Genomic DNA, 18,098 nt, shown 5'->3' with positions numbered 1-18,098 from the left:
ACTGTCCAGATGAGCTAACCTAAACAATGTGTTATTTCACCTTGGCCAGCTGACACTGTCAATAGTTGGAAGGCAACAAAAGGGGCAGTAAAAGGCATCAGTGTGGCTCCCTGTGAGAAAACACATCTGTCTGTTCACTGGGCTGCTGGAGAGCCCAGCATCACCTGGGACTGGTTGAGCTGGGGAGGCTCTGCTGGGTCCTGGACATCTCTGTGTGCTCTCACAGCTGAGCTGGGAGGTGCAGCTGAGCAGCCCAGGCATCCTCCTCTTCCCCTGTGCTGTCTGTGCTGGGCACACTCTCTCCAAGCAGAGCATCAGAGCCCTGCAGAGGCAAAGACAGGAAGGGCTGTAGGTCAGGGCTCTAAATTCACACCCAGTTCAGCCCCAGGAGAGAAGTTCTCAGGTTTAGGACTGAGGAGTAACCCCTGTTCCCTCTCCACAGCCTGCATCACCATCGTGGGGCTGCTCTACCACAACATGCATTATTTCTTCCATAACATCAACCCTGTGGACACCAGGTAAGTGCCAGGAGGTAACAGCCTGTTCATTACCCTGGTGATGCACCTTTAAACACTCCTGTCTTTATCAGCTGGAAACAAATTACAGGCCATAACCCTGCTTCTGCAGAGCTGAGGGTGTGTAGTCATTAACTAGAGAGAGATTAAGGTTTACATTACGTGTTTTATTTTAGGTTGCAGTAAAATAGATTCCCATAGCGACCTGTTTGTCTTTCTTTGTCTTCTCCTTCCATTCATCAGATTTGGTACTAGAATTTCATAATTTAATCTGTCTCATAAAAGGAAATTGTGCTTTTTCTCCTAGCACATATAAAGATAAAGCTTGCACTTAAATGAAACAAGTAAGAAAACATAACATCCCTCTTTAGACAAAATCTGAATCCTAATCCTAGAAACCCATAAGGTGATTTTATAACAGGAGACCAGGCAATTCTTTAAAGAGCTTTTGCTTTATGTACCACATCAGTGCAATCATTAGCAGATAAGATAAAGTGAATGCAGAGCTGTATCAGCCTCTGCAGCACAGCTCCCAGGGGATTTCTGCAAGGCCACTCATGCCAACCATTGCTCTGTCCTTTTTAGCAAGTGCATGGCTGTGTTTCCATTCGATTTTCTCTGGGCTGTGTGGCTCAGTGTCTCACACTGGGCGTTTTTCTGGGCTGTTCCTGGCAGCAGGAGAGGAGCAGCAGCTCCTGCAGTGCCAGGAGTGCCCCCCTTCCCTGGGTGACCCTCGGGTGGAGCCAGCCCTGCCTGCCCCAGCCTGGCTCCCAGCCCAGATGATCATTAATGTCATCATTAATTACTGATGACATTTCTGGATCAATCTGCCCTGCTCTCCAGGACAGGGACACTCAGCAGGTGGCTGTGAGGGAGCTGTGCCACCACAGTGCATTTTGTACTCACATGAAGGAATTGGGGCAATAGATTATGGGAGCCTTTATGCTTTTCAAAGAGCAGGATCAATGCAATTTATTAAGGTAATAAGATGTAATCTCAGTTTTTGAAAGGGAGAAGGAGAATGAAGATGATCCTGACATAGGTCAAAGTTTAGCAAACACAAGCAGGTTAAAGATGCTGCCTATCAAAGCTGAGAGCGTGAAAAATCCTACCCTGAAACCAAATGGATCCCAGTTACTCCTAAAGGTGTGAAAATGCCAAACTCATCAGTTTCACCTTAAAATAAGGGTTCTCATGTGCTGCAAAATTACTTTGCAGCAGAATAAATGCATTTCCAGGACTAATCAGCTGTTTAGTTAAATCAATGTTTGTATGTTTGTATGACCTGTCTTTCCCTCTAACAAATCTAGCTGGACATCATCAATTTTTCAAGGTAAAGCCATAAATCACTTCTAAATACATTCCTGTGCTTGTGAGCATTTAGTCTGTGTGTCTCACACGCTGATTTATCTGTTTGATCAGCCTGAATCCCCCTGTCAGCTTCCTCCTCCCTTTGCTCTGGCTGTGGTTTAGGTCCCTTCTCAGGATTCTCTCCAAGTCCCCCAAACACTTTGAGCCAGGAGGAGCAGAGTGAAGGAGAACCTTTGATATCAGCCCCCAGGTGTCCAGAGCTGCTCCCCAGGCTTTACAGGCTTCCAGTGCTGTGGGATCCTTTGGGGCCAGACCTCGCTGCCCCAGAGGAATTGGGTGGGAAAAGGAGGTCCTGTGTTCCTTTGTTACGTGTGAACTAAAAATCCAGTCATTATTCTTATTCCTTAATACATTCACTTCTTCCCAAGGATTGCTGAAGCTGCTGCCTACAAGGGTTCCATGATCTCAGCCAGCAGTTATCTCATCTCTCTCAAGGTGGAACCTCTGCCCCAGCTGTCCTACAACCTGTCGGGGTCTCCCATCATCACCATCCAGCTCGCCCACAAACTGGTGAGTGAGAGCCGAGCTGCAGCTCAGAGCCTGCCTCTGTTCCTCTGTTCCTCTGTGCTTCTCTCCTCACTTCTGGGGGTGTTTCCAGTCGCCACCCAGTTGCCATTTGTGGCTACAATGTGATGTTTCCCCACCATTCCGGCTTCTTTTTTATCGCTGCAAATGCTGCGAGCGCTGTGCTGGAGAAGGTGCAGCGAGCCTGGTGCAGACTGGGGTGGAGTGATCAAAAACAAGAATTCACTTGTGGTTTTTGCTTTTTCATCTCACTGAGGGAATTGAGGGGTTTTGATGGTTCCAATCCCCTCTCTAGTTCTGAGCTGCCCTTTCTAGAGAGCAGAGGATTCTGAACCTGTGAAACGAGAGCCAAAAAATACAACAATCTGAGAAAACCCAGAGAAAAGTGTGAATAAAACTGATGAATTTTGGAAGGTGTTTCAATTTCAGCAAACCAAACCATGCCAGCAAGAAGCTGGAGCAATGTTAGGTTTTGTTTGCTGTTGGAGAAAGGTGTGTGTGTGTGGTCAGAGTCCTGAGCTGAGAGGAGGCATTGCAGCATCTCTGACCCAATTACAGCCCTGAGTGGGAATGGCAAGGAACGATTTAAATTCTTCAGCATTTCCTAGAATACATCTCTTAGATCTTCTTCTGAATATTTTATCATATTTTTCTTTTAAAGATGTTTTTTCAGCCAGTTTATCTTCTTTCTGTTGGGCTTTTGATAAAGCTGCAGAGAACACCAAGCACCCCTGAGGCTCAGGAGTGAAGTGTGCTGTTTGCTGTCAGTGTTTCAAACTGAGGGCTCCTCAATGTCCCTCAGAGCTGGGCACTTGTGAAGAGTGAGTTTTGTGCAGATTGTTTGCAAAACTCCCTTTGCTTTATTTACCCAGCCTCGTGCTCATGCTGCAGTTTTGAGCATTTTCTGGGAGGCTCTTGGACAAAGCTGTGTTTTTGTCCCTTCCTGGGCTCCAGGGAGCAATGTCCCACTCCTCAGGCATGGTTCTGTGCCTGAGGCAGCAGGATCCCGAGGATGAGGAGTGGGCAGGATCCCGAGGATGAGGAGGCAGCAGGATCCCGAGGATGAGGAGCGGGCAGGATCCCGAGGATGAGGAGGCAGCAGGATCCCGAGGATGAGGAGGCAGCAGGATCCCGAGGATGAGGAGGCAGCAGGATCCCGAGGATGAGGAGTGGGCAGGATCCCGAGGGTGAGGAGTGGGCAGGATCCCGAGGGTGAGGAGCGGGCAGGATCCCGAGGATGAGGAGTGGGCAGGATCCCGAGGATGAGGAGTGGGCAGGATCCCGAGGATGAGGAGTGGGCAGGATCCCGAGGGTGAGGAGCGGGCAGGATCCTGAGGATGAGGAGCCAGCAGGATCCCGAGGATGAGGAGTGGGCAGGATCCCGAGGATGAGGAGGCAGCAGGATCCCGAGGATGAGGAGTGGGCAGGATCCCGAGGGTGAGGAGGCAGCAGGATCCCGAGGATGAGGAGTGGGCAGGATCCCGAGGATGAGGAGGCAGCAGGATCCCGAGGATGAGGAGCGGGCAGGATCCCGAGGATGAGGAGTGGGCAGGATCCCGAGGATGAGGAGCGGGCAGGATCCCGAGGATGAGGAGCGGGCAGGATCCCGAGGATGAGGAGTGGGCAGGATCCCGAGGATGAGGAGTGGGCAGGATCCCGAGGATGAGGAGGCAGCAGGATCCCGAGGATGAGGAGGCAGCAGGATCCCGAGGATGAGGAGGCAGCAGGATCCCGAGGATGAGGAGTGGGCAGGATCCCGAGGATGAGGAGGCAGCAGGATCCCGAGGATGAGGAGGCAGCAGGATCCCGAGGATGAGGAGGCAGCAGGATCCCGAGGATGAGGAGGCAGCAGGATCCCGAGGATGAGGAGGCAGCAGGATCCCGAGGATGAGGAGGCAGCAGGATCCCGAGGATGAGGAGCAGGCAGGGCTGGCTGCAGCCCCCAGCACTGCACGGGCAGGGTCAGGTGTGATTTTTTGCTGTTGGAAGGCTGCTGGTGTCTCTCACAGAGCTCTTCAGTGACAATGCAGGTTGAATCTGACAGGAAAACTGCTTTCCTCTGCCATCCCCAGCTTTCAGAATGTAATTGTTGATTTGGCTTTAATTAATGGTTAACAAGAAGGAATGATTGTTCCAGCTGTGCCTGAGTGTGGCTGCAGGGGCCAGGGCTGTTCTCCTGTGCTCTGCTGTGCCTCCAAACAATTCCATGCAGTGATCTGGAGCAATAGGAATATACACAACTGTAAATTTACTTAAGGAAATGACTTAAGCAAGTTTACAGAAGTCAATTCAAGTGAATTTACTTGAGCAGTTTGGGAAATGGCTCCGTGTCCCTGGAAGCTTTCAGCTGACAGCAGCACAGATCCTTTCTGATATTCCTTCACTCTGAAGTGCTTTCCTTTGGTTGAGTGGGGCTCCTCGTAGAATAAAAGCAGAATTTAAAATGTAAAAGAAATTCTGGCTGCAAGATCACTGTGTTAATGTAGGTGCTTTAAAGAGTAAGAGTCAAGTTGTTTATCGAGTTTGTGATTGAATAATATGTTTAAACTGAGAGCATAAAAACTGGCTTAGAAACCTGTTCTATCTATTAAAATACTGCAGTAATGGGAGAAACATTTGAAGTGGATATCATTTTATTCTTATAGCTGTTTGTTTGTTCCATGTTCTCAGTTTAACAGGGGAAAGTGTAATAAGAAAAAGTAAAAAAATACGAAGTCCAAACAGTTTTTCTTTTTTAAAGTTTGACTTCTTAATTCCTCTTCTTCTAATGTGTGTAAGAAAAATGCCAATCCCTGAGCAACAGAAAACAGAAGGAAGTTGGAGTAAACCAAGTCTATTTTAGGCAATAGTTACAAAGAGGATGCCTGTGAACTGAATATCACCTCTTGAAACAAAACCTGACAGAGCATTTATGGTTCCACAGCCCAGGGAGTTAAATCCCCTGGGGCAGGGGAAGCTCTGCATTTCTCCCAGGCTCTGGGGAGGGAATTTCTCTCTGGGTTAGAAGCAGGAGCTGTTGGGAGCTGGGAATGATGTCTGAGCAGGCAGGGAAGGGCAGGGAATGTCCCAGGGGATGTGTCAGGGCTGCTGGGGCTGAGCTGGGCTCTGGGCTCACTCAGACACCGAACCCCATTAATTCAGGCTCCGGGGGATGCTGGCTCTGCTCTGTGCCTGTTCTTGCTGTCATTGCAGCACGGCCTCTGTGGACACTCAACAGATTTCATTTCTCTGTTCCAGCAGCAAAATTTGCCTGAATTAAATCCTCTAAGAGACAAAATTCAACACACTAAATTGCAATAGTCAGTCGTTTTTTGGGGACGCCTCAGGGACAGACAGACATTTTTGGGACAGATTTAAGAAGGGTGATGCTCTGCTGTTCACCAGCTCGGGTGGACAACTGTGTCCAGTGCCAGAGATCACAGGAATGAACAAAATCCACTGACACCTCCAGGGCGTGGGGGAGGATGTGGAGACTGCTGGTGCTTGGAGTCAGCTTGCTCTTGACCTGTCCAGATGTTTTCTAGTGAGGCAAGAGTACATTTTGTAAAATGATTATCTGAAAAAAATTCCGTTTCCAGCAAGATGTTTTTCATAGCAGGAGCAACTAGAGAAGAACTAACATTTCACTTGTGTGATCCAAGTAATTACAGCACAGGGTAGAAATTTAGAGATGAATGTCAAGGCTGAAATGCAGCGCAGTGTGCTCTGGACAAAGTCAGAAGAGGCAACAGAGGAAGAAGTTGTGTCAAACCCACACAGCACAGACTATGCAGCATCAGCCCTGATTTTTGCCCATGCTGAAGTTACATTTTGACTCTCCTAGGGACAGAGTCGCTGTCAATTCTTGTGTTTCAGGCAACTTTGGGCTGGTGGAAAGAGCAGCAGGGTGTAAATCCAGCACATCTGGTACAGAGAGGGCCCAGAACGGGGAGAAGGTGCTGGGACAGGAGGGCAGCAGGCACAGCCTGAGCACTGCTCAGAGCCCTGAGGATCCCTCACCCCTGGCTGGCACTCCAGAGAAAATCACCTCACAGCTGGGAGAGAACTGTTTGTACATTAGTTTCCACCACTCGGAGTTTTCTCCAGGATTTATGTTCTCGTTCCTCTGTGCAGAAGGGGAAGATGTGCAGCTGCAGTTTTGGAGAGCTGTGAGCTCCTGGCTGTTGCTCCCTCTGTGAGAGTCCTCACATGAAGATTAAATGCAAATTGGGAATTCTTAATGCAGCTGCTTTTCCCTCAAATATAGTTTGGGGCAGTGCCACCTTAAAGAATTGTTTGATTCTGGGAAAAAAAGCATGTTTTACTAAGATGCTACAAGTCAGGAATAATTTAAAAGCCTTGTTCCATCTCAGTCCTTTGCTGGAGGTGTTGATTTTAACAAACACAGAGCCTGGGGAATTGTGAGGTGCTCGCCTTTCCTGCCCCATTCTGAATGCTCCAACAGCTGCTCCTGTCCTGCTTCCTGAGGAGCTGCCTCTGCTGTCCCAGCCTGGGCAGGGAGAGCTTCCCCGAGAGCCCCGCGAGCCTTCCCTGCATCAGCGGGGCTTCATCAGCTTCTGCATCTTCATCAGCTTCTGCTTCTTCATCAGCTTCTGCATCTTCATCAGCTTCAGCTTCTTCATCAGCCTCTGCTTCCTCATCAGCTTCAGCTTCTTCATCAGCTTCTGCTTCCTCATCAGCTTCTGCATCTTCATCAGCTTCTGCATCTTCATCAGCTTCAGCTTCTTCATCAGCTTCAGCTTCTTCATCAGCTTCTGCATCTTCATCAGCTTCTGCTTCCTCATCAGCTTCTGCATCTTCATCAGCTTCTGCATCTTCATCAGCTTCAGCTTCTTCATCAGCTTCAGCTTCTTCATCAGCTTCTGCATCTTCACCAGCTTCTGCTTCTTCATCAGCTTCTGAATCTTCATCAGCTTCTGCATCTTCATCAGCCTCTCCTATTGATTATCATCCTCTCTTATCGATCATCAGCTTCTCCTATTGATTATCAGCTTCTCCTATTGATTATCAGCTTCTGCTTCCTCACCAGCTTCTGCTTCTTCACCAGCTTCTGCTATTGATTATCAGCTTCTCCTATTGATTATCAGCTTCCTGATCAGCTTCTCCTATCGATCATCAGCTTCTTCCTTGACCAGCCTCTGCTGAGTCCCCTGTGCTGTGTCCTGTGTCCCCTGTGCTGTGTCCCCTGCTGTGTCCCCTGGCTGTCCCTGCAGTGGGATCAGATCAGGAATTCATTCCCTGTCCTGTGTCCCCTGTGTCCCCTGTGTCCCCTGTGTCCCCTGTGTCCCCTGTGTCCCCTGGCTGTCCCTGCAGTGTGATCAGATCAGGAATTCGTTCCCTGTGCTCTGTCCCCTGTGTCCCCTGTCCTGTGTCCCCTGTCCTGTGTCCCCTGCTGTGTCCCCTGGCTGTCCCTGCAGTGGGATCAGATCAGGAGTTCGTTCCCTGTGCTCTGTCCCCTGTGTCCCCTGTCCTGTGTCCCCTGCTGTGTGCCCTGGCTGTCCCTGCAGTGGGATCAGATCAGGAATTTGTTCCCTGTGCTGCTGCAGTTCAGGCAAACACTGATTCCCCTGAGCTCTGCCTCCTTCAGAGCAAACTGCTCCCACTTTGGCTTTTCTCACTCAGCTTTTCATGGAAAACAAACCAATGGGACCTTTGCCTTCCAAACACCCCCAAACCTCATCCTTTTCTCTCTTTTTCCATGCAATACCCCCAGCTTTGTTTAACATCATTACTGATAAGAAAATAAAATAAGGGAAGAACCAATTCCCGTTCATACACAAATATTAGTGCTGCCATGAGAGACACAAATCAATGTGGAGCCAATTAATTTTTATGGCAAGTTAAGTGTTGGCTAATTTATATATTGATTGGGGAAAAACAATGGATCTTGCCCACATCTGCAGAACAAAGGTAAAATTTTTCACTGAATGGACTTTGTCAGAGAGAACTTGACAAAAATACAATTCAAATTGTGAATCTTGCAGAATGTACCACAATTAAGGAAAAAAAAAAAAATAAAAGTTTGTTACACAAGTTAAATCCTTGCTGTAAGAACAGAGGAACTCCACTGAGTTCACAGGAGAAATGAACAGAGTTACAGCTGCTTTTTTTGTTTCTGGGCAACTTTAAAACCCCAGCAGTCATGATGATGGAACACAGCCCTCCTTAACAGAGCAGCAGGAGCTTTCTGTTGTTCATGCTATCAACAGAAACATCCCAGAATTGATTTGCCCATTCTGACAGTCTAGGAAGGTGAACTAACAAAAACACAGATTTTTGTCAATTGAGGATGGCCTGCTGTAAGAACCAGGGTTGCTTTGTGATTTGCTGTAATCCACACAAGGTTTAATTTCCATGTCAGAACAGGCTCAAGCCTTTGGAGATGCAACACTTTGGCTGTGTTATCATTCATTCATCATGAAACAAGTCCTCAGTGTTTCTTTGTGAGGGAAACAGCAGGATATGGGCAGTAACAGGACATTTATTCATTTGTCTGTATTTCTATCTCATAGAATATTAACGTTTTTGAATGTGGAACTCCCCTGTTGGCTTTCAGTTAAGAGGGAGTGGAGCAGGAATATTTGAGAGTTGCCTGTTGGCATGTCAGACACATTAGACATGAATGATGAACATGAGGGAGTTCAGTGTGGTTTTGTGGAACTCAGAAAATTCAGTTCATCATAACTGAGGGTTGAAAAGTTGTCTTCAACTTTGCTGTCCTGGTGCTAAAGTGGGGCAGTTTCCAAATGGGATGAGTTTATAGTTAGGAAAATGAGGATTTGAAAACTCTACAAGTCCACTTCATGTAAATTGATTTCTTCTCCCCCCCACATTAAATATTCACACTTTCTGCAGGAAAATGCTGTTGGTATTGCCTTGGACCACTCAGGGGAAAACCAGAGCATGATCTGCACTGAGAGTGGAATACTCCCAGCCCTGACAGAAAAGGGGGCACTTTGGGGGAGAATCAGCACTTTTACAGTCTGAACAGTCAGGACAGAGGTTCTTGCTCTGCTGGTGGCATCAGTGGCATTGGCACAGAAATAACCACGGGGGTTTTAATGGATTGCACTGGGGTTTTACATGAATTGCAGTGGGGTTTTAATGGATTGCACTGGGGTTTTAATGAATTGCACTGGGGTTTTAATGGATTGCACTGGGTTTTTAATGAATTGCACTGGGGTTTTTAATGAATTGCACTGGGTTTTTAATGAATTGCACTGGGGTTTTTAATGAATTGCACTGGGTTTTTAATGGATTGCACTGGGGTTTTAATGAATTGCACTGGGGTTTTAATGAATTGCACTGGGGTTTTAATGGATTGCACTGGGGTTTTACATGAATTGCACTGGGGTTTTACATGAATTGCACTGGGGTTTTTAATGAATTGCACTGGGGTTTTAATGAATTGCACTGGGGTTTTTAATGAATTGCACTGGGGTTTTTAATGAATTGCAATGGGGTTTTAATGGATTGCACTGGGGTTTTAATGAATTGCACTGGGGTTTTTAATGAATTGCAATGGGGTTTTAATGGATTGCACTGGGGTTTTAATGGATTGCACTGGGTTTTTAATGGATTGCACTGAGTTTTTAATGGATTGCATTGGGGTTTTAATGAATTGCACTGGGGTTTTAATGAATTGCACTGGGGTTTTAATGGATTGCACTGGGGTTTTAATGAATTGCACTGGGGTTTTTAATGAATTGCACTGGGGTTTTTAATGGATTGCACTGGGGTTTTAATGGATTGCACTGGGGGTTTGATTAATTGCACTGGGGTTTTAATGAATTGCACTGGGGTTTTTAATGGATTGCACTGGGTTTTTAATGGATTGCACTGGGGTTTTAATGAATTGCACTGGGGTTTTAATGGATTGCACTGGGGTTTTTAATGAACTGGACCCTTTTTGTTGTGCTCCTGAGCTGGTGCAATGGGCAGGGAGCACTCCAGGGAGCCCTGAGCTTTCCCAGGGTTTGTCCAAGGGTCCCAGGGGTGCCTGGCAGCTCCAGTCCAGCCCAGGCAGGAGCTGGGGGCCAGGCTGGGCTCCAGGGCAGGGCTGGCAGCAGCTCACAGCACAAATGAACCCTTGGATTAGAGGAGTTAATTTTAGCTCAGGAATGGCAGAGGAGTGGTGCTGTAGAGGAGGCAGAAAACAGCAGAGGGTGGCACTTTGGGGTTTTTGCTGCCTCCCCTCTGCCCATTCCCCAGGCACAGCAAGGCTCTGAGGCTTGAGCTGCTGCAGGGAATGGTCTGATGGATGTCCCGTGAGGGAGGAGGGTGAAATGTTCCCTTTCTTGGTGCTGGCTGCAGTGCTGAGCCCTCCTGAGGTGTCACCGAGGAGCTGTGACAGCTCCACAGCTTCTCCTTGGCACAGTGGCCAGGCTCAGTGTAAATCCCTTGGAGGAGCAGAAACATTTGCTTTGAAAAGCTGCCAGGAGTCAGAGAAAGCGTTGCTGGGGTAAAGGAGGGGTGGGTGAAGGAGGGAAAGCGTGCAGGGAATGTTGTGATGCAGCCCAAGCCCTGTTTCTGCTGCAGACAAGCAGAGCTGTGCTCGGGGCTGCCAGAGTGACAAATGATCAGCTCTCAGCATCCTCTGGGCACTCAGCTCCTGCACAAACACCCACTGCTGCCAGCTTTTCCCTTGCAGGACCTGGCAGGGTCTGCTCTGCCCTTCACCCTGCCCAGGGCATCTCCTGCCTCCTCCTCTTGTGTCTCTTCAGGGCTCACAGGAGGGGGAAAGCAGCCTGGGAGGGGAGAAATGGGATGTTGAGTTTACACAGCTCACCACCAAAGCCCTGCAAATCCTCTGAAGGCAGCGTGGAGGGAACCACTCCTTCCAAATCTGTTATTAAAACTGATCACTCATTTAAGAAACAAGTAACCTCACACTTATCTACCACCTTGAAGGACGTGATCTCACTTCAAATCATGCATTTCACAGTGAACTGTACAAACAACAGACCCAAATATATCCTCTGAACATAAAACCTGGGGAACGATAGAATTTCCCATTAAAAATGTATAAAGAATTTGCAGAGATGTAGTGCTTTATTGTGGTAAATTCTGTACCCAAGGGAACAAAAGCACAACTTCAGTAAGTAGGGTATTGCTGTACTGTACATTTTGATTCTTCACAGTATGTTGATTAGCTTCTTACTTCTCTTGATTTGAGTATTTTGTATATCCCAGAACTGGATTTACATATTTGAGCTCATTCTGTGGCTTTCTCTTGAGGAAAGTTAGAACTCAGTAAATATTGTCTAAAAAAAAAGCCACCATAAATATTCTTCTACTTCAGAAAAAAAAAATAATTTGAGTTTGCTTCTTGCAGCTATCAGCTAGCCAGAAGAAAACAAATGTACTGGCAAGAATATTTAGCAGAGCAGCAAATTTTAAGTGGTTACAGCAGACTGTTCCTGGAAGGCAGGCTCCAAAAAGGAAGCTGTGACCTTTTTTCCTAGGTACCTACTGGTTTTTGATGTTTTATACACAATCTCCTGACTGTGTCCTCACTAAGGATCTGTCAAGAGTTGGAGATTTACAGGATTACAGGTGGTGATCAAATGTTTAAGGGCAATTAATCACCACAAGGACTCTGCTCCAGCGCTGCTTCTCCAAGAGGAGGCTTCAGCCTGAGCTGTCCCAGTGCTCTGCTCTGCTCTGGGCAGGACTGTCCCTGCTGTGTCCCCCAGCCCTGGCTTCCTGAGCAGGACATGAACAGCTGTCCCCAGGTGTCCCCAGCTGTCCCCAGGTGTGTCCCAGCTGTGTCCCCCAGCCCTGGCTTCCTGAGCAGGACATGAACAGCTGTCCCCAGGTGTCCTCAGCTGTCCCCAGGTGTGTCCCAGCTGTGTCCCCCAGCCCTGGCTTCCTGAGCGGGACACAAACAGCAGTCCCCAGGTGTCCCCAGGTGTCCCCAGGTGTCCCCAGCTGTGTCCCCCAGCCCCGGCTTCCTGAGCAGGACACGAACAGGTGTCCCCAGGTGTGTCCCCAGGTGTGTCCCCAGGTGTCCCCAGCTGTGTCCCCAGGTGTGTCCCTGCTGTGTCCCCCAGCCCCGGCTTCCTGAGCAGGACACAAACAGCTGTCCCCAGGTGTCCTCAGGTGTGTCCCCAGGTGTGTCCCCCAGCCCCGGCTTCCTGAGCAGGACACGAACAGGTGTCCCCAGGTGTGTCCCCAGGTGTGTCCCAGCTGTGTCCCCAGGTGTGTCCCCAGCTGTCCCCAGGTGTGTCCCCAGCTGTCCCCAGGTGTGTCCCCAGCTGTGTCCCCCAGCCCTGGCTTCCTGAGCAGGACACAAACAGCTGTCCCCAGGTGTGTCCCCGGCAGTGTCCCCAGGTGTCCCCAGCTGTGTCCCCAGGTGTCCCCAGGTGTCCCCAGGTGTGTCCCCAGGTGTGTCCCCAGGTGTGTCCCCCAGCCCTGGCTTCCTGAGCAGGACACGAACAGCTGTCCCCAGGTGTGTCCCCAGGTGTCCCCAGGTGTCCCCAGGTGTCCCCAGGTGTGTCCCCAGCTGTGTCCCCCAGCCCTGGCTTCCTGAGCAGGACACAAACAGCTGTCCCCAGGTGTGTCCCCAGCAGTGTCCCCAGGTGTCCCCAGGTGTGTCCCCAGCAGTCCCCAGGTGTGTCCCCAGGTGTGTCCCCAGCTGTCCCCAGCTGTCCCCAGCTGTTCCCAGGTGTGTCCCCAGCTGTCCCCAGGTGTGTCCCCAGGTGTCCCCAGCAGTCCCCAGCAGTCCCCAGCTGTCCCCAGCTGTTCCCAGGTGTGTCCCCAGCAGTCCCCAGCAGTCCCCAGGTGTCCCCAGCAGTCCCCAGCAGTCCCCAGCTGTCCCCAGCTGTTCCCAGGTGTGTCCCCAGCAGTCCCCAGCTGTCCCCAGCTGTCCCCAGGTGTGTCCCCAGCTGTGTCCCCAGGTGTGTCCCCAGCTGTGTCCCCAGGTGTGTCCCCAGCTGTCCCCAGCTGTTCCCAGGTGTGTCCCCGTGTGTCCCCAGCTGTCCCCAGCTGTCCCCAGGTGTGTCCCCGTGTGTCCCCAGGTGTCCCCAGGTGTCCCCAGCTGTCCCCAGGTGTCCCCAGCTGTCCCCAGCTGTCCCCAGCTCCAGGCTGCAGCAGGCAGAGCTGTGTCTCTGCTGGGCTCAGGCCTTGGGCAGTGCCTGGTTCCAGGGCAGAGGAGGCAGAAGAGGCTGCAGGGCAGCAGGGCCAGTCCTGTCCCCTGTCCCCTGTCCCCTGTCCCCAGGCAGGGCTGTGGGTGGCTGAAGGGCAGGGAAGGATCATCCCTGTGCCAGTGGCAGTCCCTGTGCTGCTGGCTCACCCCGGGAGCCCCAAGGCCAGTACAGAGAGCAATATTTCACATTTGCTGCACAATATCTCCCCTCTCACAACCTCTGCCAACTCCAGGAAAACATCAGCTAAAAATAAAGGTAAATTTCAGAGCGCTTGGGAAAAAAATTGTGCAGCTTAAACATATGGTCTGATGAGAGTGTAAGTAGCTTATATTTTGAGAACTAAATATAGGTGAGTGTATTCTGGTATACTCTGTTTAATTGGAGACTATGGCAAAACTGCAGCTCTGTTCTCTATTGATGGAAATCGGTGTTGCACTGCAAATCTTCCTGGCAGAATGAGAAATGTGATCAGTCCTTGTCTGCTGCTGTGCTGGGCTCAGGGTGTGGGGCTGCAGCTCTGTGCTCTGCCCCTGCAGAGGAAGATGAGGCTGAAGGCTGCGAGGGGAGCCCGCAGAGCTGTGGCAGAGCAGGGAGCTGTTCTGCCTGTCCTGGCTGGCCCCTGGCTGCCAGCACATCAGTAATTCATCCCACTCTGATAACACCCTGTAGTGCCAGTAACTTTTTATAACAGCCACAAGCTCCTGGTTCCTTGGGGAGGATCCTGCAGTGTGGGCAGCCAGGGATGGATTGCAGATGTCAGCGAGGGCTGGGGCCACTGCCAGCTCCACGGGGAGCTGACCAGATCTGCTGGGCTCCAAGTCAGGGAGGAGCAGTTTGGAGAGCTGGAAGGGAGAGGAATGCAGACCCCAGCTGGGATATCATTACAGGCCTTCAGGAACCTCCTTCCTCTTCCTCACATCTGCCTCCCGTTCCTGTGCCATACCCTGAAAGGCAGCTCCTAAACCAGCAGATCAAACTGCCATCACAGCCTGCTGTGTTACTCCATTTAAAGTGCCTTTGGTTTATAACTGAATCCTTGCCCTGCATTCCTTTGTGTGAGATGTGTGAGTATTTTCCAGGGTTCACTCTGCCCTGCTCGTGCCAGCAGTGAGGCTGGGGCAGGGGGCACCTGCTGGAAATCACTGCTGTTCTCACTGCAAACCTGTGTTAAACACAGCCCAGACACCACATCTGCTAAACTCTGCCACTCCTGGATGGGGCAGGGAGTCAAATCCACCCTCAGGAAAACACCTGGGCACAGCTCAGCTTCAGGGCCTGCTTTGCTTCCTCTTGCTTCAAAAACAGAAAGATTCTTTTGAAATCCTTTTTGTTTCCTGGTATGACAGAGTAAAAGAGATTGGGGAAACCTTCAGGCTCCTTGCAGGAAAGCAGCAGAGGAACAGGAGCCTTAAGATGCCTTAAAATTCCACAGTCACTCCTTTAGTTTGCTCTTGTGCTCTCTTTTTGTGATATTTCAAAGGTAATCGTGAGCTTTTTTCCTGACATTCCACTAAGTGATTTCCTGTCTAAACAATTGCATTATTATTGCAATAACAGATGTGCTTATTCCTACAATTAAACATTGCAAAGTAAGTAGTTCTGGCCTGCAAGACCTCCAGGTATTTCATTTCTCCCACATCACTGGTACCTTGAAGGGATCTTGATTCCAAGGTCCAAAACTCGAGTTCTTCTGCTGTGTTTGATCAGAGGTGGGCTGGGCTGTGAGTGACTCTGGAGGATTGAAGATGCTGGGGGTTTGTGAGCTCAGGGGAACAGATCCATGAGAGAGAATTGCTATTTAACTATAAAATACCTACAAGACTGCGGGGTCAGGGGAGGCCTTTTGCAGGGACAAATATTTGAGTGGCTCTGCCCTGAGAAATGCAGGTGGAGTTTCTGTTTTGTCACTGGATGTGTCAATTCCTGCAGATTACACAGCTCCCTGTGATAACTCCTCTCCTTAATGGAATCTGAACCAGCAGAATGTCCCTGGGAAAATACCTTGTATTATACAGTGCTTTGGCTTTAATTAAACTTCAAACCTTTATCTTCTAAAAATCCTGCATAAGTAAGAGATACAAGATGTTTAATTTGAAATAGAAATAACATCACTTTAGACTCATCTCTTTAAAGATACACACACGTGATTTGTCATAGGAGGATGATCTAAGGTGGCAGCTTCTTGGATTTCTTTTCAGATAAAATATCAACATAACAAAGCAACTATCAGACAGCAGTGAGAATGATTACTCAGTTCAGGTTAAGGGCAGAAAGAAATAGAAGAATGTGGCTTTATTTTCATTCACAGATATAGGATTTTCCAGGCATTTTGTTGGAATCTCTTAGCAATGGAAAACTTGACAAAGCAGACAAAAATCTGATTTATTATTAAATATTCATATTCCAGTACTACTGACATTAAATTTCTTTCAGACAACTGTAAGTTAAAAAACAAATAATAATTTTTGTAGAGACAATGCGGAACCAAACTGAGGAACCAGCAGATCCTAAGGCTGTTGAGTTTATCAAACATGTTCATCACGAAAGGCCTTTGTGCACTGGCAGTCAAATGCCAATTAAAACCAGATCTTCAGAAATAAATGAGAAATAGAGTGAGCAGAAACGAGATGCAATTTTAAAAGCAGTGATCTCCCCAAATGGAATAACAGGAATGAAACATGTGGAATTTGCTGGTGGCTGGAGTAGTGTGTTTAACATTTGTGGGTAGGAGAGGTGGAGATTGGGCTGAGAATGCAGGGGTGGGTCAGGGGGATTTTCAGCCCAGCCATGGGACAAACACGTAAAGACCAATTCAGAGAGAACCTCGTCCTGTGTCAGCAGTGAAACTCCTCAGTTTCCAGGGGAATGAGGGCCCTGGAAGCACAGCTGGGATGTCACACAAAGGCAGCTCTGCACCTTTTCATGAAGTTCTCACTGGCCTCGCTCCAAGCTCATTTTTTATTGCGTGCATTCCTTGAATCCCGATGCCAGAGGAGTGGCAGCTCTGTGTAACACACTGATATATCACAGCACTCTGTTCACCTGCAGGCACAGCACATCCATCACATTCCCTCTGATTTCAGGCCAGCCCCACATTCCCCTGGCTGGCAGAGGTTCCCTGAACAGCAGTCCTGGTTGCACCGAGGCAGGAGAGATGTTGAGGCTGGCTGCAGCTGCAGAAATGTTCCAAATGCTGGCCCCAGAGGGGAGCACCCAGCTCTGGGCTGGGCAGGGTGCTGGGGCTGCTCCCAGGGGAGGTTTGGGATGGCTGCAGCAGGAATTCAGCTGTTTCCTATGGCAGGATCTGCAATCTGCTCCCAGGGGAGGTTTGGGATGGCTGCAGCAGGAATTCAGCTGTTCCCCATGGCAGGATCTGCAATCTGCTCCCAGGGCTGCTCCCAGGGCAGGTTTGGGATGGCTGCAGAGGGAATTCAGCTGTTTCCCCATGGCAGGATCTGCAATCTGCTCCCAGGGGAGGTTTGGGATGGCTGCAGAGGGAATTCAGCAGTTTCCCCATGGCAGGATCTGCAATCTGCTCCCAGGGCAGGTTTGGGATGGCTGCAGAGGGAATTCAGCTGTTTCCCATGGCAGGATCTGCTCCCAGGGCAGGTTTGGGATGGCTGCAGAGGGAATTCAGCAGTTTCCCCATGGCAGGATCTGCAATCTGCTCCCAGGGCAGGTTTGGGATGGCTGCAGCAGGAATTCAGATGTTCCCCATGGCAGGATCTGCTCCCAGGGCTGCTCCCAGGGGAGGTTTGGGATGGCTGCAGCAGGAATTCAGCTGTTTGCCCCAGCAGGATCTGCAATCTGCTCCCAGGTGCCTGCCCAGGGCTCCTCTGCTCTCTCTGGGAGCCAGAGCAGGTCCACAGCTCACAGCACGGACTGTGGAGCAGCTCAGCAGAGTTATTGCCACACATTCATTCACGTGGACAGATGTTTTTCTAAGAAATTGGATTGTGCTTTAATGCTTCCTCAACAATCATCCAAAACTGTTAGTGGTCCTGGGCACAGTCCAGCTCTGACTAAAGGGTGAGTTTAGTTAATCACAGAGCACTTCCAGCACGTTCCAGAGCTCAGGAGGAGATGTTCTGTGTTCCCAGAGGAGCTGCAGTGCCATCCTCAGCCCCTGCAGGCTAACTGGTAAAGAGTCTTGTGTAAAAGTTACACTGGAGCTGGTACTTCCTTGGGATAAATTCAGTTTCTTTTAAAGTATTATCCTAAGGTTGGTTTTGTCTGATCCATATTGGAGACAGATTTGTAAACTGCTTTGAAATGTGATTTAAAAGAACAAAGTACAACTATTGAGAATATTCTGAGGCCCAAGAACCTTTTCTGTCCTCATCCCCTGGCCCTGAGGAGCTCTGCTGTTCCTGCAGCAGAATTGCTTTGGCTTTCCTCTGGTTAAAGCCTCAGTCAATAGCCAGCTTTGCTCCAAAGGCACAGTGCAGGGATATTTTAAAGCATCATCTCCTGGTTGGCAGCAATGTTTGCCTCATCAGAAATTTGTCCTGCCAGCTGTTATTTTACAGACAACCCTGCA

The 18,098-nt window shown here is 49.4% G+C and overlaps 1 protein-coding gene across 2 annotated transcripts in view; it reads left to right on the top strand.

Moving 5' to 3' along the window:
* ADGRD1 (adhesion G protein-coupled receptor D1) overlaps window positions 1-18,098 on the top strand; it is a 118,227-nt gene that overhangs the window by 21,900 nt on the left and 78,229 nt on the right. For both annotated transcript variants that reach the window (XM_058851764.1, XM_058851763.1), the window contains 2 exons: window positions 443-518; window positions 2,255-2,396. In XM_058851764.1, coding sequence (XP_058707747.1) covers window positions 443-518; window positions 2,255-2,396 — 218 coding nt within the window. The remainder of the gene's footprint in view (window positions 1-442; window positions 519-2,254; window positions 2,397-18,098) is intronic.

This window comes from Poecile atricapillus, chromosome 16 (assembly GCF_030490865.1).
Source record: "Poecile atricapillus isolate bPoeAtr1 chromosome 16, bPoeAtr1.hap1, whole genome shotgun sequence".
NCBI classification, from domain to species: Eukaryota; Metazoa; Chordata; class Aves; order Passeriformes; family Paridae; genus Poecile; species Poecile atricapillus.
This window is presented reverse-complemented; position numbering and strand designations above follow the sequence as displayed.